This window comes from Eretmochelys imbricata, chromosome 20, assembly GCF_965152235.1.
Source record: "Eretmochelys imbricata isolate rEreImb1 chromosome 20, rEreImb1.hap1, whole genome shotgun sequence".
In the NCBI taxonomy this organism is placed as follows: Eukaryota; Metazoa; Chordata; order Testudines; family Cheloniidae; genus Eretmochelys; species Eretmochelys imbricata.
In genome coordinates, this window is record NC_135591.1 from 5,303,320 (window position 1) to 5,328,333 (window position 25,014).

The 25,014-nt window shown below is 49.8% G+C and overlaps 1 protein-coding gene across 1 annotated transcript; it reads right to left on the bottom strand.

Moving 5' to 3' along the window:
* Positions 1 to 14,330: 14,330 nt before the first annotated feature.
* SLC61A1 (solute carrier family 61 member 1) lies at positions 14,331 to 20,371 on the bottom strand. Its single transcript, XM_077838789.1, has 2 exons — positions 20,237 to 20,371; positions 14,331 to 16,333 (listed from the first exon to the last, which is right to left on the bottom strand). The coding sequence occupies exon 2, from the start codon at positions 16,283 to 16,285 to the stop codon at positions 14,927 to 14,929; it is 1,359 nt and encodes a 452-aa protein (XP_077694915.1). The 5' UTR covers positions 16,286 to 16,333; positions 20,237 to 20,371; the 3' UTR covers positions 14,331 to 14,926.
* Between the last annotated feature and the right edge of the window lie 4,643 nt (positions 20,372 to 25,014).

The window sequence follows — 25,014 nt, forward strand, 5'->3', positions numbered from 1 at the left end:
TGGCCTCGAACTCTGTGAGCCAATTAATTCTGTAAACGCAAGTGTGCGTAAAGACTCATTGCACAGAGAACCTCTCCAGGTCTCCTGTGCTGGCCTCATGTGGGTGAAAACATCACATCCAAACCAGTTCTCTGTACTCTTCTTATCCCTCACTGCCCTCCCATCTTCCCACACCACAGTGCACAGTAAGCTGGATCAAAACTTCTGCAGTGTTGAATGACGATGCTCATCTACAGGCCATTTCATTGACTCTGCCAAGTACCATCCTGCTTCCGCCTCTCCACTATCACCCTAGTTCCCCTGGGACCCACTTGCGAATGGGCCCCGGGAGATCCTTCTCAACTAGCCCTCGGGACTGACCCTTGTTAACTCACCAACAGCCTGGCTATGGGGTTCTCAGACTTCATTGCACCGCGACCCCCTTCTGACACCAAAAATTACTACACAACCCCAGGATGGGGGACCAAAGCCTAAGCCTGCCTGAGCCCTGCCACCCAGGGGAGGGGGGGGGGGGGGGGAAGATGGCAAAGCCTGGGCCTCACCACCAAAGCCAAAAGGGTTTCAGCCCCAGACAGGGAGTCTGAAATCTGAGTCCTGACACCCAGGGCTGAAGCCCTCAGGCTTCAGCTTTGGCCCCAGGCCGCAGCAAGTCTAAGCCAGCCCTGGCCACCCCATTAAAATGGGGTCCCGGCCCACTTTGAGAACCGCCAGAGTGAAATCCTGCCTGGCTCTGCATCGCCTGCCAAGAGCCTGCCCAAGCAGCAGCAGACATGCCATCCCCCTGGGGAGTGTCTGCTCTATACACCCTGCTGCCAGTGGGGTCTTCCTCACCCCACACCTTCTCCCAATACCCCCATGCACTCAGACCCGCCCTTCTGCCCCAGCCCCTTGAGATCCCCTCGAGATCCCCTCCTCCTCAGCTCCCCCCCACATCCTCCCCCAGCCTCCCTCCTCCTCAGCTCCCCCCCACATCCTCCCCCAGCCTCCCTCCTCCTCAGCTCCCCCCCACATCCTCCCCCAGCCTCCCTCCTACCTACCTACCCCTAATACCCCTCCCCCAGCCTCCAGCCAGCTCCCTGTTCCTTCCTTCTCTCCCCAAGGGCTTCTCCCAGCCAACCCCCAAGGCCCCTCCCAGCGCCCCCCTCTGGAGTCCCTGCCCACAGAGCCCCCACTCACAGCGAGCCGGGAGGGGTTGGGGTAACAGCAACCGAAGCCGTCTCCCTTCCCCCGCGCCCGGGCCGGTTCAAATCTCCGCCCCAGCCAATCAGCAGCCCGCGGCGCCCCGCGCTCCGCCCCTTCCTGCCTCGCTGCATGCTGGGGATTGTAGTTCAGGGTCGCTCTGGCTGGGCGTTAGCAGTCCGGGTGTGGGGCGGGGCCGTTTTGCAATTAAACTCCCTCCAGTGCGTGCCCCGTGCAAAGAGAGGATCCTGGCAGCCCGAGTGCGCAAACTCATCGTGTGCACCAGCACCAGCACCAGTCAGCCGGAGTGTGTGAACTCTGGGGTCCACCACTGTGCAAACCTGTGTGTGCAATGTGTGCCCCCCTCCCCCCAAATCTCCGCTATGCTTGGGATAGGAGCTGTAGGGAATGGTCCATATTTAATACCTAGCACTAGAAGGGACGCAGTTTGTCGTTCCTGCAAGCTGAGGTGATTGCACACATGGGACTCCTTGCATCCCTCCCTCCGGTCCCCATAAACTCCTTGCCTGCCAATCTCCCAACCCCTTCTTTTGCAGGGATTCTCTCCAGTCCCCCACATTGTGCCCTGTGCTCTGTATGTCCCCCATTTCCCCTTTCCCTCATGCCAGGGGCTCTATACGACTCCAAACCTTCCTCCCCATGCCAGGGGCACTGCGATACCTCCATTATCCCCATGCCAGAGGATCTGTGCACACACCCCCATTCCTTCCTCCACCAAGTTCCCCCCTGTCCCTAGTCCCATTCTCCCCACTGTGACCGGGATGCCCGGGGCAGCCCCCACCGGAAATCCCAAGATCAGGGCAGGCTGCAGAAGGGAGAGCAGATCCTCCCAAGACTGGTGGCTAACACTGAAGTTAAACTCCTCAAACAGACATAAACTGTGCTTCTGATCCCCCACACTGGTTATCAAGAAGCGAAAAAGAAATCACACAGGCCCCTTTATTGCATTCCAGTTCTCTGGCTCCCAGTCAGCACCTAAGTCCAGTACAGTGAGAAGTTATTTTAAAAACTCTGCTCGCATATACAAAATGTTCTTCTGACCCCAAAGGGTCAGCCACATTACCAGGTCAGTATAGGTTTGGATCTTACCCAAAATACCAAGCTGCCAGCCCATCCTTTAGTGTCTAGAACTAAAGGTTTATTATAAAGAAAAAAGAAAGAACAAGAAGAGAGATGTTAAATGATAAAACAGTCACCTATATACAAAGACTTCAAAGTCCATATATCAGGTTCCTAGCAGTATTGGTGAGTTTGCTGGCTTGAAAGTCCCTCTGGAACACATCCACAGCTTGGACTGGTTTCAGAGTAACAGCCGTGTTAGTCTGTATTCGCAAAAAGAAAAGGAGTACTTGTGGCACCTTAGAGACTAACCAATTTATTTGAGCATGAGCTTTCGTGAGCTGCAGCTCACTTCATCGGATGCATACCGTGGAAACTGCAGCAGACTTTATATACACACAGAGATCATGAAACAATACCTCCTCCCACCCCACTGTCCTGCTGGTAATAGCTTATCTAAAGTGATCATCAAGTTGGGCCATTTCCAGCACAAATCCAGGTTTTCTCACCCTCCACCCCCCCCCCCACACAAACTCACTCTCCTGCTGGTAATAGCCCATCCAAAGTGACAACTCTCTACACAATGTGCATGATAATCAAGGTGGGCCATTTCCTGCACAAATCCAGGTTCTCTCACCCCCTCACCCCCCTCCAAAAACCACACACACAAACTCACTGTCCTGCAGTGATCTGTAGCTCACGAAAGCTCATGCTCAAATAAATTGGTTAGTCTCTAAGGTGCCACAAGTACTCCTTTTCTTTTTACAGCTTGGACTGGTCATTCAGTCCTTTGTTCAGAGCTTCAGTTTGTAGCAAAGGTCCTCCAGGGCAAGAAGAAGGATTGAAGACAAAATGGAGAAGATGCAACTGCCTTTTATAGTCTTTTGCCATGTGGCCTAGTGCTTCCTTTGTTTCCAATATAAGTTACCCAGCACATGGCTTGGAAGCCTTTTCTGTCCATAGGCATGCCCCTGCATATGCCTTGCTGAGTCATAAGGTGTATCCCTTGCTTTCTCTCAATGGGTCAGTTGTATAGCTCATGGTCCTTAATGGGCCATCAAGCAGGCTAGGCAGTGCTGATGCCAAACTGTCTGGGGGTGTCACCCAGAAGCAAACACACAGGCAGGGCCACACCAAACTGCAGACTGGAAGCAAGAACTGAACTGAGGGGAGAAGGGTTGAACCCAGGCTGGGAGGGCGTCCAATCTGTTGGGGACACTGGGGCATGGCCACTAGGTAACTCGAGGGGATGGAAGACCACGAGTGGCGATGAAGCCCCCTCGTACTAGGCCCAGGTGTCCTTGGCCCCCCTCCCACCTGGAGGCACTCAAAGCAGCTCTGCGTACTAAGCCCAAGTGTCCTTGGCCCCCCCGCCTGGAGGCACACATAGCAGTTATGCTGAGGATCTGCAACAATATGCTGCGGAGTCAGACTGCCTGAAACTAAGCAAGGCCAAACAGGCAGATATGGAAGAACAATGCTGAATAAAGCAGCTTTATGTATAGTTTAACAAATGATACAGAGAATCAGGGAACTAGCTGGGAACTGGATTGGCTGGCTATATGGATACTTGGGGCAGCTTGCTATTGGATAAGTATGCTGGGAAAAAGGATGTATAAAAGCCTGTGTAACTTCCTGCTCTGGGTACAGGATTTGAGATTCAAATCTCCCTGTACCTTTTTGAAGCTTCAAATAAACTTTTCTGCTTCTCCACCCCGTTGTGATTATTGGGTGTAGCACACCGGGTAACGAACCAACTTCAGCTGTTGTTTAGCCTCTTGGCACTGGGTGCCGGCAACAGCTTTTGGCGTCCCTGGGTGGGCGACGAGGCTGCAATTTAGCCTTGCCCGGACCCCTCCTGGAGGTCGAGGATTGCGGCGAGAATCGACGCCCAGCGCGCACCGGTGAGTTCATTGGGGGCCTTGGAGGAGACGCGATTTGATCGACCCCGGAGGGCACAATGGTGCAACGCACTCATATAGTGGAGAAGCAGTTGTGGACGGCGGTGAAGAACCGGTCCCTTAGACATGGGGGAGGAGCAGCTGCAGGCCACGGTGAAGAACCGGTCCCTTGGATAAGGTAGGAACCTTTTCAAATCCGGATTATATGCTCTGTTGGAACCTGGGGACGCCCAGAGTTACCCTGTAGGTATAGGACAGGGACAGAGCTCAGGGGTTAGGGCACGGTATACGCCCCTAGAGTGCATTCTAGCAAACTGGAAGGTATTTGGTGCGGATCCAATGACTAAGAGCCAATTAAAACGATTCTGTACAGTTGACTGGCCTCAATATCAACTAGAGGACCAGGAGTGGTGGCCACCAGGAGCGTCAATTAATTACAACACGATCCTCCAATTAGTTTTGTTTTGTCAGTGAATGGGTAAATGGAATGAATATTTGTATGCACAAGCGTTTATGGCTTTAAGAAATAGAAAAGAGCTGTAATTCTGCAAAGTTGTAATTTGACTCCGACTGGTTCGGTAGTAGCTAATGTTAGTCTCCAGACCCCCACCCCCACTGTAATGGCAGAGCCGGTGTCCCCTTCGGCCCCCACATCCCCACCTTATAAGGGTAGGATGCCTCGGGTTACAGAGATTGTCCCCTCGGTGGTACTCTATTCTTTGCTTACTGAGACTGTTGTGGCTTGCCCAGGGGCAGACGGACGTCAGGCTACCAGTATGCAAGTTTACATCCATGTGCCATTCAATCCAATAGACTTAGCATCTTTTAAAACACAGGCTGGGGAATTCTCAACTAACCCAAGCAGCTTTATTTCAGTCTTTGAGGGGTGCCTCAGTAGTCACAAGCCGATTGAGACGACTGTAATATCCTCCTGAGAACCCTGTTGTCTGAGGTGGAGAGGGATCAGGTTACAGCTAAGGCAAGGGGAGCGTCAGCGTTCAAGCGAAAAAAAAAAGAAAGGAATCTATCTGTCAAGTTCCTCTCCAAATAATTGTAAGCAGCTCAGGGCATTTCTGGGTATGGCAGGCTTTTGCAGGATATGGATCCCAGAGTTTGGATTGTGGGCTAAACCCCTGTACGACTGTGTAAAAGGAGCAGATCATGACCCCTTCTGTTGGACCCCAGAGGCTGATAGGGCATTTAAAATCCTGAAAAGAAAATTGATGGAAGCCCCAGCTCTGGACCTGCCGGATCTCTCTAAGCCGTTTCAGTTGTATGTACATGAACGAAGGGGGGTGGCCCTAGGAGTGCTTACACAGCTGTTAGGAGCATGGAGATGTCCTGTGGCTTATTTTTCTAAGCAATTGGATCAGGTTGCAAAGGGTTGGCTGGCATGTTTACGGGCGGTCGCAGCTACTGCCCTATTGCTTGAGGAAGCCGAGAAGCTAACATTGGGAGGGGTTATGCAAATCTATACTCCCCACATGGTCCGAGCCTTATTGGATGCAAAGGGAGGGCTTTGGCTCACCCAGGCTCGGATTGCTTGGTACCAGGCTAAGCTGTTAGAGAACTCTGAAGTCACCTTACAGCCTTGCCCCTCCCTTAACCCAGCCACTCTCTTGCCAGAAACAGAGGAACAGAAACATGACTGTTCAGAGATCATAGATGTCCAGTACTCCAGCCGTCTGGATTTAAAGGATGTACCCCTCCCAAATGCAGATTATGAGCGGTACACTGATGGTAGCAGTACTGTAATAGATGGACAAAGGAGGGCGGGTTATGCTGTCGTGACGCTCCATGACACTGTGGAAGCTGAAGGTTTGCCTGCTGGGACCTCTGCCCAGCTTGCCGAACTAATAGCCCTGACCCGTGCACTTGAACTGTCAAAAGGAAAGCGGGTCAACATTTTTACTGATTCAAAGTATGCTTTTGGTGTGCTGCATGCTCATGCTAGCCTATGGAAGCAAAGGGGAATGCTGACAGCCCAAGGCTCCCCAGTCAAGTATGGGCCCCAAATCCTCCGGCTCCTAGAAGCTATACAACTCCCCTCAGAAGTGGCGGTGGTACACTGTAAAGCCCATCAAAGGGAGGGTCAAGATGTGGCCAGAGGTAACGCCCGGGCAGATAGAGAGGCTAAGCATGCTGCCACCCTGCCATCCCCTCAGACTGAGAATGCCCATATGCATGCCCTTATCCCATCAGTAGGGGAGCTTCCAACCCCTCAGTACTCTGGGGAGGGGAGACAGCTAACTGACAAACTCGGTCTCCGGGAAAAGAAGGGATGGCTCCATTCCCCAGAAGGGAAGGTCCTCTTACCAAAGGGCCTAATCCGGCCAGTGCTGCAGAAACTACATCAAACCACTCATGCTGGCAGGGAAGCACTTATCCAACTAATGGGAAAATATTTTATCACTTCCGGACTCCGACCCCTGGCTGCCCAGGTACAAGCGGACTGCTTAATCTGCCAAAAGAATAACCCCCGACCGGGACATCCTGTGCCACCAGCTGCCCTAGAACCCACTCCGGGCCCTGGACAAGTGTGGCAAATAGACTTTACTGAGTTTCCCCGGACCCAAGGGTTCAAATATCTCCTTGTCATAGTGGATCGGTTCAGCAGATGGCCAGAAGCCTTCCCATGCCATAACTGCACTGCCAGAACAGTGGCCCTCAAGTTTGTTAAGGAGATCTTTCCTCGCTTTGGACTCCCCCTGTGGATGGAATCTGACAACGGGACACATTTCACGTCAAAAATCATTCAAAGCATCTCACATGCCTTACAGGTCCCCTGGAAACTCCATACGCCCTGGAGACCGCAAGCCAGTGGTGTAGTGGAGAGTACCAATCAGACCCTTAAACAGCATCTCTCAAAAGTGTGCCAAGAAGCCTCACTGCGATGGCCTGATGCTTTGCCCCTCGTCCTACTCCGTATCCGCGTTCTCCCAAAGGGTAGATTAGGGCTCAGTCCCTTTGAAATTATGTTTGGAAGGGCATGGCCTATGAATGGCACCCCGGTTCTGTCAGGGGAATGGGAGTTGGGTAATGGTTTTTTGTCACAGTATATGTGTTCCCTGTCTGCTGTTCTCTTGTCTCTTCACAGGTATACCAAGGATTCCCAGCCTCTCCCCTTGGACTCTCCCGTCCACTCCTTACAGCCCGGTGACTCTGTGCTTGTTCGCACCTGGAAAGATGAGCCTCTCCAGGAAAGGTGGAAAGGACCCTATACCGTCCTGCTGATCTCCCATACAGCGGCAAAGATCGAGGGACACAAGAACTGGATCCATCACTCTCGTCTGAAGGCAGTACCTGCCCCCTCGTCAGCAGAACAGTGGACCATCCAACCTGCTGACTCCTCATCTAGTGACGATCTCGGGCTAAAGCTACTGTTTAAAAGACACAAATAGCGGGCACCTTAATGCTAAAATGGGCCCACCCAGGTACTGGAGACCCTGGGTTGGGAAGACTCTGGTGATAATTAATTGGGTAACATTGTTATTCTCTGTATTGGTATTTCCAAACTGTGCATATCGGGAGCATAACTCCTTTGTTTCGCTTGCGCACCATGTTGCTAATTTAACAAACTAGACTGATTGCTGGGTATGTGCTCCAACTCCACTGTCCCCCAAAACGGGAATGCCCCTTGACATGCTGCCCTTGACTCTAGCAGAATTAGCCACCACCAAAGAGCAGGAAAGAACGGACTCGCCATTCTGGAATAAGACTTCTTTACAGCAAGCCGCCTATCAGGACCAGGAGTATTCAGTTGCAGTACTCACTGAGGGAGTGTTATGTTTTACCTGAAACCAGTCTGATCCCTATGGGCGTTCTGTGGGAAAGAGCTCCTGTGTTATTACACAGTGGGCTGATGGGTATTGGATAAAGACCAAAAGGGGAAGCCAGCAGTGTGGGTGTAATGGTTCCTCCCCTTTTAGGGAAACTCTTACAAATAATCGTACCACAAAAGAAAGGTTTGGAAATATAACTTGCCATCCAGTTAATATCTCCAATGTAGCAAGCCAATGGTGGGTTTGTAGTGGTCCCTATGGCGAGTGTAATTTGAACGGCACAATTAGAAATGCCCCCACTTGTACCCAATCAAAAAAATAAGATGCCCCCTTAGGGGCATATAAATTGTTTAAAAAAGCAGCCAAAGCAGCCTTAAATATCCCAGGAATCCCCTTAAGAAACAGTCCTTACTGGGCCCTACAGGGTCACTATTTTGTATGTGGCCGAAAGGCTTACCAGGTGCTGCCAGCCAACTGGACAGGTAGCTGTTATATAGCTCATGGAGTTCCTCATCTTTCCATAACTGCCACACTGCCCAAAGGAAAGATGAGAAATGCCCGAGACACCTCTGTTGAGTCACGAGAAAAGACCCTGCGGCGACTGACTACGGCATTGGAGGGCAATATGAAGAATCCCCTCACAACCGAGAAGCTTGTAGCGTGCTCTGTACTGGGAATAGCGCCACTGGTTTCCGGGCCAGCCCTGGCATGCATAGGCCGCTATACTATAAGGCTGCAGATGGTATTTGAGAAGGTGGCCTTAGAGTTAGAGGACTCGGTTAGTGATTTAGGGTCAGCAGTAAAAACATTAAATAAAGAGGTACAGCAGCTCAGGACGTTTTCCCTCCAAAACAGGCTGGCTTTGGACTATCTCTTGGCATCCCAAGGAGGGGTTTGTGCCCTCGTCGGGCCCCGATGTTGTGTATATGTCAATGATAGCAGTTATGAGATCTATGAAAAGGTGGTACAGGCTGAAGCCCATGCCCGAGCCGGAGCACAGGTTGCCTATACTGCCCCAGAGAACGATTGGTTGCAAACCTTGTTTTCAGGCTGGGGTTTGTCGTCTTGGCTTGGTGGTTTATTTAGCCTGCTATTGATACTTCTCTTTCCTGTATTGCTTGTATTACTGGTATTATGCTGTGCAGTATCATGTGTTAGGGCCCTTTTGCAAAAGTTAATAAGTCAGTCTCTTCAGGGCTATCACAAAGTGCTTATGCAAAGTCCTATTGTAAAGAAATAAATAGCCCAAGTGAGAAAACTCAGAGCCAAGGTTGTTGAGTGTTCTCAAAGGGGGGAGTTGTTGGGGACACTGGGGCACTCGAGGGGATGGAAGACCACGAGTGGCGATGAAGCCCCCTCGTACTAGGCCCAGGTGTCCTTGGCCCCCCCTCCCACCTGGAGGCACTCGCAGCAGCTTTGCGTACTAGGCCCAAGTGTCCTTGGCCCCCCCGCCTGGAGGCACACATAGCAGTTATGCTGAGGATCTGCAACAATATGCTGCGGAGTCAGACTGCCTGAAACTAAGCAAGGCCAAACAGGGCAGATATGGAAGAACAATGCTGAATAAAGCAGCTTTATGTATAGTTTAACAAATGATACAGAGAATCAGGGAACTAGCTGGGAACTGGATTGGCTGGCTATATGGATACTTGGGGCAGCTTGCTATTTGATAAGTATGCTGGGAAAAAGGATGTATAAAAGCCTGTGTAACTTCCTGCTCTGGGTACAGGATTTGTGATTCAAATCTCCCTGTACCTTTTTGAAGCTTCAAATAAACTTTTCTGCTTCTCCACCCCGTTGTGATTATTGGGTGTAGCACACCGGGTAACGAACCAACTTCAGCTGTTGTCTAGCCTCTTGGCACTGGGTGCCGGCAACAAATCTGTGAGTGGAAATACCTTAAATCTCCAGCTGCAGGCCAGTGCAGCTGCCTTTCGCACTCATTTTGCCTATCTACGTTATGGATGCTATTGTGGTCTGGGAGGCCAAGGCTGGCCTAAGGATAAAGTAGACTGGTGCTGCTTTAAGCCCAACTGCTGCTACAGTAAAGCAGAGCAAGCAGGCTATAAGCCCAAGATAGAGAGCTATAACTGGGAATGTGAAGACAATGCTGCTGTGTGTGATTCACTAGAAGACAAATGCCAAACAATAGCGTGTGAATGTGACCGCAAAGCTGCCAAGTGTTTGGCTAAAGCCCCTTATTACCCAGGGTACATTTTCTGGCCAGATTTTGTGTGTGGAGATAATCACCCAAAGTGTAAGTTTTAGTGAGACAGGAGGACACTACTCTAATATTTATAAAAATCTGTATGTGTTTTTGAATTTTAAAAAATGAAAATTTCTCCTATCAAAAAAAAAAAAAAAAAAGACTTTCTGTAATCTACCTGTGACAATATCTAGGGTGAGAAATTACATTTTGTAACCTGTTTCTTAAGTATATTGAGCTTAGCTTGTGTATTTAATTTTATTTGCTCAGTAATCTGTTTTGTTCTGTCTGTTAACTCTTATAGTCACTTCAAATTCACCTTTTGTAGTTAAAAAACATATTTCTTGTTTATAATATAACCCCGGTTGTACAAATCACAATTGCGGGATGGGGTAAGAGGTTGTGCATACCTTCCTCCATATTGAGGGAGGAGGCAGATTTAATAGTATATCTTTGGGTCTGCACCCCAAAGAGGTGGACACTTGAGTGCTGGGGACAAGTCCCTTAAGCTAAGCCTTCACAGAACTGATCGCAGTGTCTGTTTCGTTCTTCAGTTTGGTGTGGCCCTTCCTGTGTGTGTGCTGGAGGAGACTTAATAGAATAGCATGGCTCAGCAAGACAGGTAAAAAGGGTATCCAGGCTGGCATAATAGACAGGCTCAGTGGTATCTCAGCTCATCAGATGGCATCCTAAGCGGGACAACCTCTCACATAGACATACATATCTATAACTCAATAAAAAGGTGATACAAACACATAAATGAGAGTATCATATTTGGCAAATTATAACATTTTTGCAGATCTCTTACATGGCATATCTGCCACAACTCATTGCAATTTTACAATATTAATATTCATAATATCCTAAAGTGTCCCCCAGATTCCATACAGCATCAAACCCACCATTTTCTTTCCTATTTGAGAGCTAAACCATTCAGAATGGCAACATTTTAAACTGTATTGGGAGGGTGGGCAGAGCTCATGAGGATGTTATTATATGAGATCTGTTTGCATCATCACTCCGATCACTGTGTTTGCCTGGATTAACCCTTTCCCCCATTATCCATATGTCTTAACTTTTTACATTGTGATTGTGAATTCTTAGGGGCAGGAACTGTCTTCTGATATGTTTGACCATCTGCTAACATAATGGGGCCTCAGTCCTGAAGCGCTCCCATAATACAAACAGTAACAAAAACATTGACTGGAAAAAGAAAAGGAGGACTTGTGGCACCTTAGAGACTAACAAATTTATTAGAGCATGAGCTTTCGTGAGCTACAGATGCATCCGATGAAGTGAGCTGTAGCTCACAAAAGCTCATGCTCTAATAAATTTGTTAGCCTCTAAGGTGTCACAAGTCCTCCTTTTCTTTTTACGGATACAGACTAACACAGCAGCTACTCTGAAACCAACATTGACTGGAGGGGTGTTGTGCATTTGACAGCTCTTTGTGACTCAGTTTCACTCCTCCCTCTGAAAAGTCAATTTCCTTCTTGTTTGTGTGCAGCAAAGCAGCAGAAAGAAAGCATATTTTCAAAGACCGAGAGAGTGAGCATGTAAAACTACAATTACCAGGGAGACATAAGGACTAATGTAGAATCCAGTGCCAACTTTCAGAGTTTTATCATGAGTCTCACAATATTCGGCGTAGGTAGTGTCTACACTGAAGTGTACAGTGGGAATACAGCGAGGTGCCTTGATTTTTCAAAGTGCTCAGTATCCAGATGCTACTGCAATGGGAAAGGATGAACACTGCTGAGTTTTGTAGAAAATCTGGCCCTCTGAGAACCAGGAAGCGAAGCTGACTTTTCACTGAGTGGTCATGCTAGGTAAAGTGCAGAAACTAAACAAAGAACATCAAAAGTGTCAAGTGGGTTGGATTTCTAAAATTATCCACTTTTAAAATAATCTAAGGTGGTGGTGGTAACATAACTAACGGCATTAGCTGGTTTACAACCCTGCCAGATCCCCATGTTGCACACCCACAATACAAAGTAAGTTTCTGGCCCCCCGGTTACAGTGAAAAGCCTGAAAGTGTGACCCCAGTGTGACCTAAAAGCTCAGAAACCCAGAAAGCAAATGAAAAGGACACAAAATGTATTATTTTTAAATCTCAAGATTTTTAAGCCAGTCACACTTTTTGGGGGCCTACCTCATGATTTTTGAATACTTGGGGTCACCACCACTGACTAGCCAGGATGTTCATACCCAGCAACCAAAAAGAAGGAGTTTTCACTCAGCTCTTGGCAGGGAAGCAGAGCAAAGGCCCCAGCTCAAGAACAATGGCCCAGAAGGTGTCTGGTGGCGGGCATTAGGGCTGAGATGGAGAGAGCTCTCCTTTTGCACTGACAAAGAGGAGAGAGCCAAAATGGAGTCCGCAGCAGCTGGTCCGTGTGGCATGCTGGCTTGGCCAGAATGGACTCCATTTTAACCTTTCTTTCTCTCTCTTAACCCAGGGACTTCCTGAAGCCGTGTTCCAGGTGACTAACAAACCCTGCTCTGTTCTGAAAAGGCTGCCTGGCGTCACTGCAAATCCTTGCCGAGGTGCTTTGGTCCCTGAAGAGTGGCCAAGTCTCTGAGGGGGAGTCTACGTCATTCTTGCTGGGCAGAGGTCATAGTGTGAAGCAAGGGAGCTGGAGCCCCGGGGCTCAGTCGCAGAGGTGTTGAGGCCCCGTGGCCGATCCTTAAGGAAGAATGGGACCCCTTGGGGGTCTGGCCAACTCAGGCGGCTCCTCCAAGGGACTGTTTAAACATTGGAGTCTGGCATAGCTCCTGGGGATCCAGGACACGTCCCAGTCCCCCTGTGAGGCAGGGCAGAGCTCTTATCCCCATTCTACATGTTGGCAACTGTGGAACAGAGTGACTAAGAGTTGCCCAAGGTCACACAGGGCATCTGTGGCATAGCAGGGACCTGAACTCGGGTCTCAAGTGCCAGGCTAGTGTCCTAACCATCCCTCCCCTTCATCCTACAGGGGTTGCCTTCAGAGGCAGGGGGGCACTGAAGAAGAGCGCATGCTGAGGCATCCCAGTAGGGGGAGTTGCAATGGGAGTTCCACAGTATGCATCCGATGAAGTGAGCTGTAGCTCATGAAAGCTCATGCTCAAATAAATTGGTTAGTCTCTAAGGTGCCACAAGTACTCCTTTTCTTTTTGCAAATTATCAAGAGTCATTCTGTACACAGCACTTCAGAGCATTAACTTGTCACTCACCATGAAACAGGAAGGGGGCGCTCTCTATAGGGGAATGCAAGCTGCTGGAGCAAGGCTTCAAGTTTTTACTCTTTATAGACCCAAGACTTCAGGGCCCCTTTAACGAAGATGGACCAGCATGCTGCACCCTTAAGGCCCTGCGTACATTCATTTTTCTGTAATCAATTTCTGACACTCTTCCAGTCCACTTACAAACATGGTAATTGGGGGTCCTGGCATCTTTCCCTCCCCCATATCCCCAACACAATCTCAACCCTGTTTACCTCCCTGCCAAAGCCTAGTTGCATTAGTGCATTCAGGGAATAGCTGGGCATCTATCCCAAACTAATGTAGAAGGGGTAGAGTGCCCAGAGGATGGGCAAAAAGCAGCACCAGCAACCCGTGGGGCAATGCACTCAGTGATGGAGGAGGACAGGCCAAACTAGTTTCACCTGAAACTACTGAACTGATTACAGGAAGACAAGTATATGCCTGCACGACTGGCAAGGGCAACTCACTGTTGTCAGCTGCCTTGGTTCCTAACCAAAGTATTAACCACATTCTGTGGGAATGCAGCCATGTTTAGAGACAATCATGCCACCAAACTAGTCATAAACTCTTTTCTAAAATGTGGCGTAATCAGGATTCCAGATTGGGCTTGAGGTTGCAGTTGCTGAGAGGAATCCTCTATTCAATATTCATGCGGGGCAGAGAGCCAGATGCTTCCTGAACCAGGTACTCCATGACAGCCAGCCACACACAGAGCTCAGGCATTGGCAAACTCAGTTCTCAATTCCTGTCTAACAGAGTGTTGGGAAAGGGGGGTTAACATCTGCCTGAATTTAAATCCTAATCAATAGCAGCCCCCACAGAGCCATCTCCTGGCCCCAACAAATCCAAGTGAAGCGAAGGCGGATCTGCAGCCCTTGAACCAACAACCGTAAGAATAATTAAATTTCCATGCACGGTGAAAGACTTCAGGACACAAAGGAATAAAATCACAGGAGATGTTTTCTCCAAGGAAAGAGTTTTATTTCTTTTTTATTTAAAAAAAAATAATAGAGTGAAGGGGTTTGGAGTTTGGCTCATGCAGTAACTGGGGTCAATACCTCCAACATGTGAAGAGAGTCTCTTTCCTTGTTCTCCCCCCAGCAAAAGCTAGGGGCCAAGCAGCTGTGATATGTGCTCCCACCGCCTGGCCTCTCCCCGCCACCTCCAAACATGGCAGCTACAGAACCGAGGATGCGGGGAGCTCCCAGAGTTTGAAGGCCCGGGTTAGGAAGTTTTGGACGCAGGCACTCCAGGGTGGGAAGGAACAAACTATGCTTGCTGGGTGCTCACGAGGCTGCTTGTGATTTATACAAATTTTGTTTGAAACAAAACGTTTTTCCAAGTGAAAGTTAGAACATACCAGACCGGCCCCAACACCCAAAGACCAGTCCTCAGAGCAACTGTCTTTTCTACAGAGTCTCTCTCACTTAGAGTCCTCTCCTCTAGCCCAAAGTCTTGGTATTCAAAGTATTAAGTTTTTGGAGACTTTACCAACGGGGGGGGGGTGGGGGGTGGTGCCAGTCGTGCCAGGCATGTGATCAGAGCTCCGGGGAGGACAGCTCATTCTGCACCTGCGGGCTAGGCACCTTGAGCTCTGCGTTATTCCGGACCACGGTGAAGAGGCTAACGACGGCCAACAACGCCATCACCATCATCACAGAGCATATGGTGAACATGTTCCTGGTACCTGTCTTGTAGTCGCTGTCATGGAGGATAAGCATGCCAAGGCAAGCCAGCAGGTTCAGGGGGATTCGGAACCAGTTCATCACGCCCACCTGGTCCTTCTCTGGGATCACCTTCCGCCGGAGGAAGCCCATGGCAGGGAAATACAGCCCACAGGAGAGTTCAATCAGCAAAAAGGCCAGAAAGGACTCAGAAGGGTTCTCCTGCCCAGGGTTGGTGGAGAAAGTCAGCATGAAGAGGGAGAAGAATACCATCAAGACAGAAAGAGAGAGGATGTGCATGGGCTGGAGGTGGTACCTCTTGGATGTGGCAATACGGTACAGCGATGACCCCACCATGCTGGCAGCCATGAAGCTGGAGAAGACAATGCCCAGAGGTGGGTTGTAGGGATCCAGAACGGGTGTCCAGAGGAAGATGAAGATATAGATGACACTTTCAAACAAGGCCTGGATAGTGCCCAAGAGCAGGACACGCCGGTCAGACAGCAGACACTTCAAACCATCGATGCAAGTCTTGGACAGTGCCCGCTTCTTGCCATAGTTCTCATCCCAGTTCTTCATGGCAAAGATGCCTGTCAGCATGAGGAATGGAATGGAGACCATGAATGGGGCCACGGGGCCCAAGCCCAGCCACTCAGCGAAGAAGTTGGCTATCACCCCCGCTCCGATCGCAATGACATTGTTCCAGAAGGCGGCCCTCGAAAAGGTGGCCGGGATCCACTCTGCCGGGAAGTCATGCCGTTCCACATGCTCATGCACATACCACGCCTCGAAGGCAGAGAACAGCAGGGCTGTGGACAACCCCCCTAATATCCTCCCCACTACCAGCACAAAGTAATCCCAGGACAGCTTGGTGAGGCAGCAGACCGAGTAGGTCAGGGAGAAGAGGATGCAGGATTTCTTGCGACCCAGCCAGTCAACCAAGGAGGTGGAGACCAGTCCAAAGAGCACACTGGAGGCAAAGCCGCAGACATAAATGATGGCGATCTGGCCCTCCAGGAAGTGGTAGTGCTGGTAGAGTTTATAGAGGTAGGGGCCCTGTAGCCAGTCAGCCGCCAGAGCCAGGAAATACACTTGGTAGTAGTCCAGCTGGAACCGCAGGAAGACAGGGTTGGTACAGGAGCTGACAGTGAGCTTGGCGCGGCAGGCAGAGAACTCCAAACCCAGGCATATTGCCAGCAGGACAGCAAAGGCGACATATGCAGTGAGTAGCATGGTGCCTCAAAACATCATGTGCATCCCCTGGGGTCTACTCCAAAGCACCTGAGAGAAGAGAAGAACTTGCAGTGAGACACAGATGGGAGAGCCACCTTTCCTGAATTTATGACAGCCAGCAGGGGCCGCAGCCCCGAGCACATAGCAGTTTGTGACGCCTTGCACTGCTGTCAAACTGGCTTTGCTTGGAATATTAACCTCAGGCTCCCATGCACATACCCTGTGGGATGCTCTCTCCTTCCTAGAGCGCTCTGGCCCTTCTGTTCTTAGCTGGGCATGCGGCCTCCCTCTGAAACTTTCCACTTGACCCCCAAGTCCCACAGATGAGACATATGATTGGAAGTGCAGCCAGGAAATGTTCATTCAGGGTGGCCCAAGGGGAGGGGAAGAAGTGTATAATTAGAAGTTGATGCTAAGGAAAGGGAAACTTGGGCTGAGAATTAGGGAAACCTTTCTGGGACTGAGATCTCTCAGGCTGTGGAAGAGTCTCCCCAAGGGAAGTATCGGAAGCCCCATTAGTTAGGATGTTTAGAACTGGACAGGATAAAACACCAGTGAATACATTGCAGGGAGCTATCCTGCATGAGCCAAGGGTTGAGAGATATTGACTAGATGATTTAGGCTTTTAGACCATCCTATAGGGGTAATTCCTAGGATTCCCTCCAGCTGTTTCATCTGCCTCCCTCTAACCCCATATTTGCAAATTTTCAAAACCTGAATCATCAGCTGAACTTGCTGCATTCTTCCATCCCTCTCTTGATAAGGGACCTCAAATCCCAACAGCAGTTCAGATCTCTCTGATTTAAGTTAAGTGACTTGCCCAAGGTCACACAGGAAGTCTGTGTCTGAGCTGGAATTGAAGCCAGGTCTCCTGAATCCCAGTCCAATGGCCTGACCACAGTAAATCATCCTTCTCACGCTGTGTGATAAAGACCTTCCTGCCGTCGTACCCCCAGGGTTTAACCTCAACTAGCAACAACACTGACTCCAACTCATCCTTATCGACACTGACCACAAAGTCATGGGACGTATGCTGTCAGCTAACTTGACTCTACATAATTATGTAGAAACACAATAACATACGGTAGTGAAGACAAGGCCACAGATGGTACAACTGGTTTCATGATCTTTGATACTTCTTCACTGTGAATGGATGTAAAGGTTTTGGTACCAACAGACTGTTGGACAGAGTAGCTAATCCCACAAATCAATGCTAGGAAAAAAAAACACATCCTGTTTTCCTAGCCTCAAGTCATAGGGGAGGATAACAGTTACAATGAAAAGAGGAAAAAAAAAAAAGAAAAAAGCATGTGATCTGCTGTGTGATATTTGTAGCTCTCTGGCTGTGTTCCTGAAAGAAAGATCCACTGGGGACACTTGAATCAGAGATTTTAACTTCCATCTTGGCACATGTTTTTAAAGAAAAATTACAAAAAGACATGCCACCAGTTTCACAGCCAAACTTCACAGTGATTACCATAGAATGGCTTCCTTTAGGTCTCCTGTAAATTACAAGTTTCAGAGTAACAGCCGTGTTAGTCTGTATTCGCAAAAAGAAAAGGAGTACTTGTGGCACCTTAGAGACTAACCAATTTATTTGAGCATAAGCTTTCGTGAGCTACAGCTCACTTCATCGGATGCATAAAGTGGGAAGTACAGTGAGGAGATTTTATATACACACAGATGCTCAAATAAATTGGTTAGTCTCTAAGGTGCCACAAGTACTCCTTTTCTTTTTGTAAATTACAAGATTGCCAGAAAGTGCCTGGAACCATCCCCTCCTTTAATCTGGGTATGGCACAATAAAGCCTCCCCTTGCATCTGTGTCCTCCTTCACATCATTCTAAACCGCGCTTCAAATGTTCTTGTTGAGTTTCTTTGTAGTTCTACCTTTTAAAGAGACTCTATTTCTTTTTGGTAAAGCAACGGTGAAAGGTGCCAGACTGAACACTCTGGAGGCAAAAGTCCTGTTTAGTCATAGAGGGAGAACAGCGTAGGCTGGGGAACAGCCAGCATCACCCGCATTCCCCTGCCCACATGCCTCCAACCTGACCTGAAGGGATTCTTTTGTTCAAGGAGTGAAAGAGCAGGTTAGCCTATATACTCTGTTCAATTTTAAGCCTATGGGCTGAGACCTGCAACTTGTGATGATGACGTCTGTGCTCTGGTCTGAGAACCTCCTTCAAATTAATACAGGACATCAAAACTTTCCTCTCACCAACACTCTCCCACCTGAGCTCAAAGATAAGCCAGAGGACAGATCAAATGTGAAAGAGCTCGAGATTGCTCTTTGTACAGTTGCTAGGGGCCAGTGTGTTCAGTAACCATCACCACATTGGGCAAACTGGACAGTCTCCACGTAAAAGAATAAATGGACACAAATCAGATGTCAAGAATTATAACATTCATAAACCAGTCGGAGAACATTTCAATCTCTCTGGTCACTCAATTTCTGATCTCAAAGTGACTATCCTTCAACAAAAAAAGTTCGAAAACAGACTCCAACGAGAGACTGCTGAATTGGAATTAATTTGCAAATTGGATACAATTAACTTAGGCTTGAATAGAGACTGGGAGTGGTTGAGTCATTATACTAAGTAATGACAGGTTTCAGAGTAACAGCTGTGTAAGTCTGTATTCGCAAAAAGAAAAGGAGTATTTGTGGCACCTTAGAGACTAACCAATTTATCTGAGCATAAGCTTTTGTGAGCTTCTGCTCACGAAAGCTTATGCTCAGATAAATTGGTTAGTCTCTAAGGTGCCACAAATACTCCTTTTCTTTATACTAAGTAAAACTATTTCCCCTTGTTTATTCCTCCCCCACACTGTTCCTCAGACATTCTTGTTACCTCCTGGAAATGTGCTGGAAATGGCCCACCTTGATTATCACTTCAAAAGGTTTTCTCAACCCCCACCCCACTCTCCTGCTGGTAAGAGCTCATCTTAAGTGATCACTCTCCTTACAATGTGTATTTTTTCATGGTCTGTGTGTATATAAAATCTCCTCACTGTACTTCCCACTTTATGCATCCGATGAAGTGAGCTGTAGCTCACGAAAGCTTATGCTCAAATAAATTGGTTAGTCTCTAAGGTGCCACAAGTCCTCCTTTTCTTTTTGCGAATACAGACTAACACGGCTGCTACTCTGAAACCATCACCACATTGACTCCTGTGCTCTGGAGAAACTCACTAGCATAGAAACAGTCTGCTGAAAACATGGTCAAAGTGGCAAGAGCAGCCCTGTTAGCGGCAGGAAACATTTTAACAGAAGAGAGCACTTTATACGTGGGCTTGGGAAGGGAGAGGAGGAGTCACCACAGCATCTCCCCACGCCTCCCTGGGAAAAGGGCAAAGCTGAGCAGGACAACCCATGTGGAGTTATAGCCTCAACCTCATCAAGAGCACTTGGGGGCCACAGCCCCCATTGGCAGGCAGCTCCACCCAGCTCAGAGGGATCCCCCCAAGACTCCTCCCATTCCCACCCCTTCACTCACAGCCCCCCAGGCTCTCCCACAAGGATTTGCCTCTCAGAGCCCGCAACTAACTCTCCGTTCCCACACAAAAAGTATCCCCCAGCTTCGCTCCCTCTCGAGTCCCCCACTCCCCCAAAGCCTGAGCCTCCCTCTCCCCTGAGAGCTCTCCCTCGAGTCTCCCCACAGAGCCCGCACTCCTCCCAGAGCCCCCTCCAGCCCCTCCCTCCCAGAGCCCCCCTCCTCGCAGCCTCCCCTTCCAGCCCCTCCCTCCCAGAGCCCCCCTCCTCGCAGCCTCCCCTTCCAGCCCCTCCCTCCCAGAGCCTCCCCCTCCTTCCCTTAGCCCCCCTCCTCCCAGAGCCCCCTCCCTCACCCCCTCCAGAGCCTCCCTCTCAGCCCCCCGGCCAGCCCCCACTCCCCGGGGTTCCCAGAGCCCCCCCGCCAGTTTCCCCAGCGTTCAGCTCCCCGCTCAGCCCCTCACCTTCCCCGCTCGCTCGGGGGCGGGGGGGGGCTTCTCGCCAGCGCCCGCCCGCCTCATTGACACGCAACCCGACCCGCTTCCGCGACACCCCGCCGGCCCCCGTCCGAGGCAGCCCAGGGCGCCGCCATGCTGGAGAAGGGATCACGTGATGGGGGAGCCGCTTTGGCCCCGCCCACAGGGCGAGCGTTGCAGGGGAACGGGTGGCTAGGCCGCTCGTGCTGCTTTCGCACCTTCTCCGTGACCTCTCCCCCCTCCCCCCCCCCCCCCCCGGAGGGCCTGAGTCGCGGGTGTTGGGCACATGAGGCCGGCCCAGCGTTGCCATGGTGCTGATGCGTGACGTCCTACCGTTGCCACGGTGATGGCTCATGACATCCTCGCGTCGCCGGGGTGACGGCGCACGACGTCGGAGTGCTGCTGGTGCGTGACATCAGCGCGTGGCCCGCTCCCAACGCGGCCACAGGACCCTGGGGGCGGGGGGCAAAGCGGGGTGCAGGGTCACGTGGACGCCGACGTGGGGTGACCTGGCCCGGCGGGGACCCCCTCAAAATGTGGCCACGTGCTGCAGCTCGGCGAAGTGGCAGGGCGGGGAGGCCCCAAAATGCCAGTGTGGGGCATGTAATGGCTGGGGGGGAAAAGCACCACCTCCCCCGTCACAGCCTCCTGGAGTCATGGCGTCACCCCAGCCGCGCGTCGCAACAAGGCCGGCGTTGTGTCAGCAGGAAGCTCCGCCAGAGCCTGCTCCCCTTTTATCTGGCTGAGGTGCTTCCACGGCTCCCATTCCCGCAGCGTTGGAGCGCATCGCAACCATTACTGGGTTTATCTTCACAACCCCACCCCGCCCCCGCGTGAGGTTGAGAAGCATTATTACCCCCATTTTAAAGAGGGGACCCTGCGGCGCAGAGAGGCTAAAGACCTGTACAGTTCTACCTCCGCTTGCCGCGCAGTACGTGGTCACGGAGACAAGCTCGGTGTGGGTTGCCCAAGGTCGCACAGGAAGCCAGCGAGTGACACAGCCAGAACTTGAACCTGAATCACCAGGGCTGGTGCCATAACCACCACTGGACCTCATCACTTATCCTTTGCCTTCCCCAGCCTACCACCAGGCCTGCCCCTTGCTCTTCCTGGGGCTGAAGTCATCTTTTCCACAGCGCTCCCAGCCCCTGCTAGCCCAGTGTTGCAGAGATCAGGATCCCTGTATGACCCCAGAGCTTCACCCAGCACTTATGTAAAGAAATAGATTTGAAAAATGTAGCTCAAATAATGTCCCATCAACTCCTTTCCCTTGGGAGTAGCACACGCTCCTCGGATCCAAACAGCTTGGCCTTGATGCAGACTGTGAACGTCGAACGCAGTGACCCGCCATCCCTGCTCGGCTGTGCTGCTGGACCATACAGTGTCTTTCCTCTTTATTCTTCGGAAGTGCTTTCCCCCCAGCACAGCCCCATTCGGCTGCTGGGTGCCAGGGCACTGGTCTCCAGCTCCGTCGGGGCTGCCTGTCTCTTTGCCCTGGGGTCAAATGCTGCATGCCAAAGGGCGGGTGTGGCATCATGCTCCAGCATTTGGTGCCAGGAAATGAGATGTCATCAAGAATCACAAGAAATGGGAGGGAGCAGCCCATTTTAGTATGTGGGCAGCAGTGGCACGCAAAACTGGGCTAAAACCTGCTAAAGAGATTAAGGGGCATGTTTCCAGGGAACAGAGGCTCTGTACATGCCTCGTTATGAGCCTGGATTTGCCCAGTTAACCTAGATGTACACCACTGTGAGAGCAGAATTTGGCTCTGTGTGTCAGTGGCTCTATTGTTGTTGCTGTGTTTGTCTGCAAGGTGGGCTCCAGATAGTCACTTTCTGGGCAACAATCACAGCTGAGCAGATGTTCCCAAACCAGCTGTTTTCCTCCTCAGCAGAATGATCCCTGATGCTACAGTAGAACCGTGAAGGTTTCAGGCTTTTGGAACTGAGGGTCCCAGACTGGGTGTTGGACAAGGAGACTGCAGAGCGGGAGGGTTGGATCCTCTGCTGATCGGCATGGGAGGTGCAGGCCCGGCAATGGAGAGGTAACAAGGTGTATTTCACCACCCTTGTGCCTCCGGGATTCCAGCTTGCAAAGGAGGGTGGCCAACACCAGTCCTGGATTGCGCCTGCACTAGGAGTATTCCCATCCTGGAACCAAAGCCACAAAGGTGATGTCAGAAGAAGGGATTGGCATTGGTACCCCCTCCCTCAAAATTCAGAGGGATCCAGCTTTGAGGCTCTGGTTTTGACCCATCTCTGCTCCTGATTCTGTTCACATGATACTAGGGTATCCCCATTGACTTCATGGCAATGTTACCAACTCTTGTGAGTTGGAGAGTTTTCTTGAAGTCCCAGCTCCTGAAGTCATGCAAATACAAGAGAATCTCAGCCTTCATTTAAAAAAAAAAGTAAGTTTCTGTCATCATAAATTCTGCATATATGTTAAACGGTTTTAGGGACAAAATATACCCTTGTCTCACACCCCACCCAGTGGAAAACCCGCTGGTTGCTCTTTGGCCTGTTGGTGATAGAGACTTGTGATGAGTTCAATGAGAGGCTTTGGAATCCCCATGTCTGCCAGTATCCTCCAAAGATGGGGGTGTGGGACAATATCTAACACTTTTGGGGTGTCAGTGAAACACATGATTAATGGATGAATGCACTCTGCATTTTTCAATGATGTGACAGATATTTACGATTTGGTCACATGTGTCTCGGCCTTCTCTGGAACCAACTTGTTGGAGTGGTAGTTTTGCTTCTATCCTTCATTTCGTGCGACGTTGGATTACATTGAGCAGAGCTTTGCTCGCATGCGATGTGAGGATCGTACGATAGTTACTTCACTCTGTTATTTCTCCCTACTTTGGTAAAGGCAGAAAAGGTCCCTTCAGCCAGTCCTCTGGTCAATCTCTAGTCACCCCCTACATCTTTACAGATTTACCATGTAAGATCAATAACTGAGGCTGGCTTGCTCAGCTGTGGCCTCCCTTAAGAAAATATGGAAAAACTGTTACATCTCGAAATGTGGGAAGGTGCAACTGGCGAAAAGTCTAATTTTTTCAGAGTAATTTCTGGATGTGAATCATGGGAAGTTAATGCTGCTGGCCAGAAGACAACTGAAGCTTTTGAAATGTGCTGGCAAAGACTTTTGCATATGTCCTGGACGAAAAAAGAAGGGCAAATGCCTATGTTGGAAATATTATTGGAGAGAAGCAGACCCGGATGCCAGAAATCAACAGATGCAAACTTATGTGCTGTGGTCACCTGAGACATAGAGATGGGAATAACCTTGAGAAAATTATTATGGAAAGAACAGTGGAAGGTCATTGTAGTAGGGGACGACCAGGAGGTGATGGATGGATGGTGTGCAGAAGATCAGTGGAAGGTCAGCTATTGAGCACTCAAAGCTAGCGATGGATTGTGAAGGCTTTTAAAAATTTCAATAAATGGATGTACTAGCTTAGGTTTCTTTCCCTTGTGGCTGAGGAAAAAAGCTGGAAAACATGATCCCTGAAGGCTAAAAAACCTGAAAGTAACTAAAGGATCCCCAAATTATTGTATTTTTAAAACCTCAGGAATTTTAAGCCAATTGCATGATTTTGGGAGGGCTGGACTCTTGATGCTCGAATGGTTGGGGGTTAGTCACACTGACAGAGTTACTCCAGATTCACACTGCTGCACAATCAATTGCCTTTTCTTAAAATGGGGTTCACTCACTTCACCCTGTCCCCCTGGAACAGAGAGAGACGGAGCCCAAAAGTGAAGAATTGATGTGCTTAGATACCATGCCATGATTATGATATATGATTTAGGCTAGATCAGGAGTTCTCAAACTGGGGGTCAGGACCCCTCAGGGGGTTGCAAGGTTATTACATGGGCGGTCGCAAGTTGTCAGCCGCCAGCCCAAACCCCGCTTTGCATCCGGCATTTATAATGGTGTTAAATATATAAAAAAGTGTTTTTAATTTATAAGGGAGGGTCACACTCAGAGGCTTGGTATGTGAAAGGGGTCACCAGTACAAAAGTTTGAGAACTACTGGGCTAGCTAGCTAGATAGGAGGGGGTGCATGAGGATAGATTGATAGCCAGCTATCCAGCAGGTGGCTCTGTGGGCCAATCAGTAAGGGAATGAACAGAAGGGAGAAAAGAGAAATCATCCTGACAGAGTAAAATTGCATCCTAAACCAGATGATAATCTGAACGATGTCAGTGAATATCTGGAGTGACTCCAGATTTACACCTGTGTACATGGGAACATAATAAGGCCCTCATTAGTAAGGCATTCAGACCCTTAGGAGGTCATGTTTTCCCCAACCACGAGAGCTAGAAACTGAAAAATTGAAATTGCCATAGATTCCCACGACTCCAGGAGCTGGGGACTTGGGGCTATGGACCTTGCACCTAGTGCAAGGGGGATCTGGTCTCGGCAAGGGGTGCACTTGGAAAAGCAACAATACCAAACTGTACACGCTCAGCTCAATGTTAAGCAAGTCTTTATTTTATTTATTGCACTTCAATATTAGACCAAAAATAAACCGTTTCTTTTCTTCCACTGCCAGGCACTAGGGCTTTTCGCAGCCGTGCCCCAGGGGGGCATCCCTTTGCTGATATGCTCCGAGTTGGGATAGGGGATAGTTTATTTTTTTCTGTACATTTATATTTTTCAGAAAAGTGCAAAGTTTTGTTGTTTTTTTTTAAAAAAACAAACAAACAAAGAACAGAGCCCCAGGGCCAGGAGCTGAGGCGTGGCCCAGCTCCCCCTCT

Bases quoted from the DNA above. Each gene is read 5' to 3' on its own strand.
- SLC61A1 (XM_077838789.1), bottom strand. From the start codon at position 16,285: ATGCTACTCACTGCATATGTCGCCTTTGCTGTCCTGCTGGCAATATGC.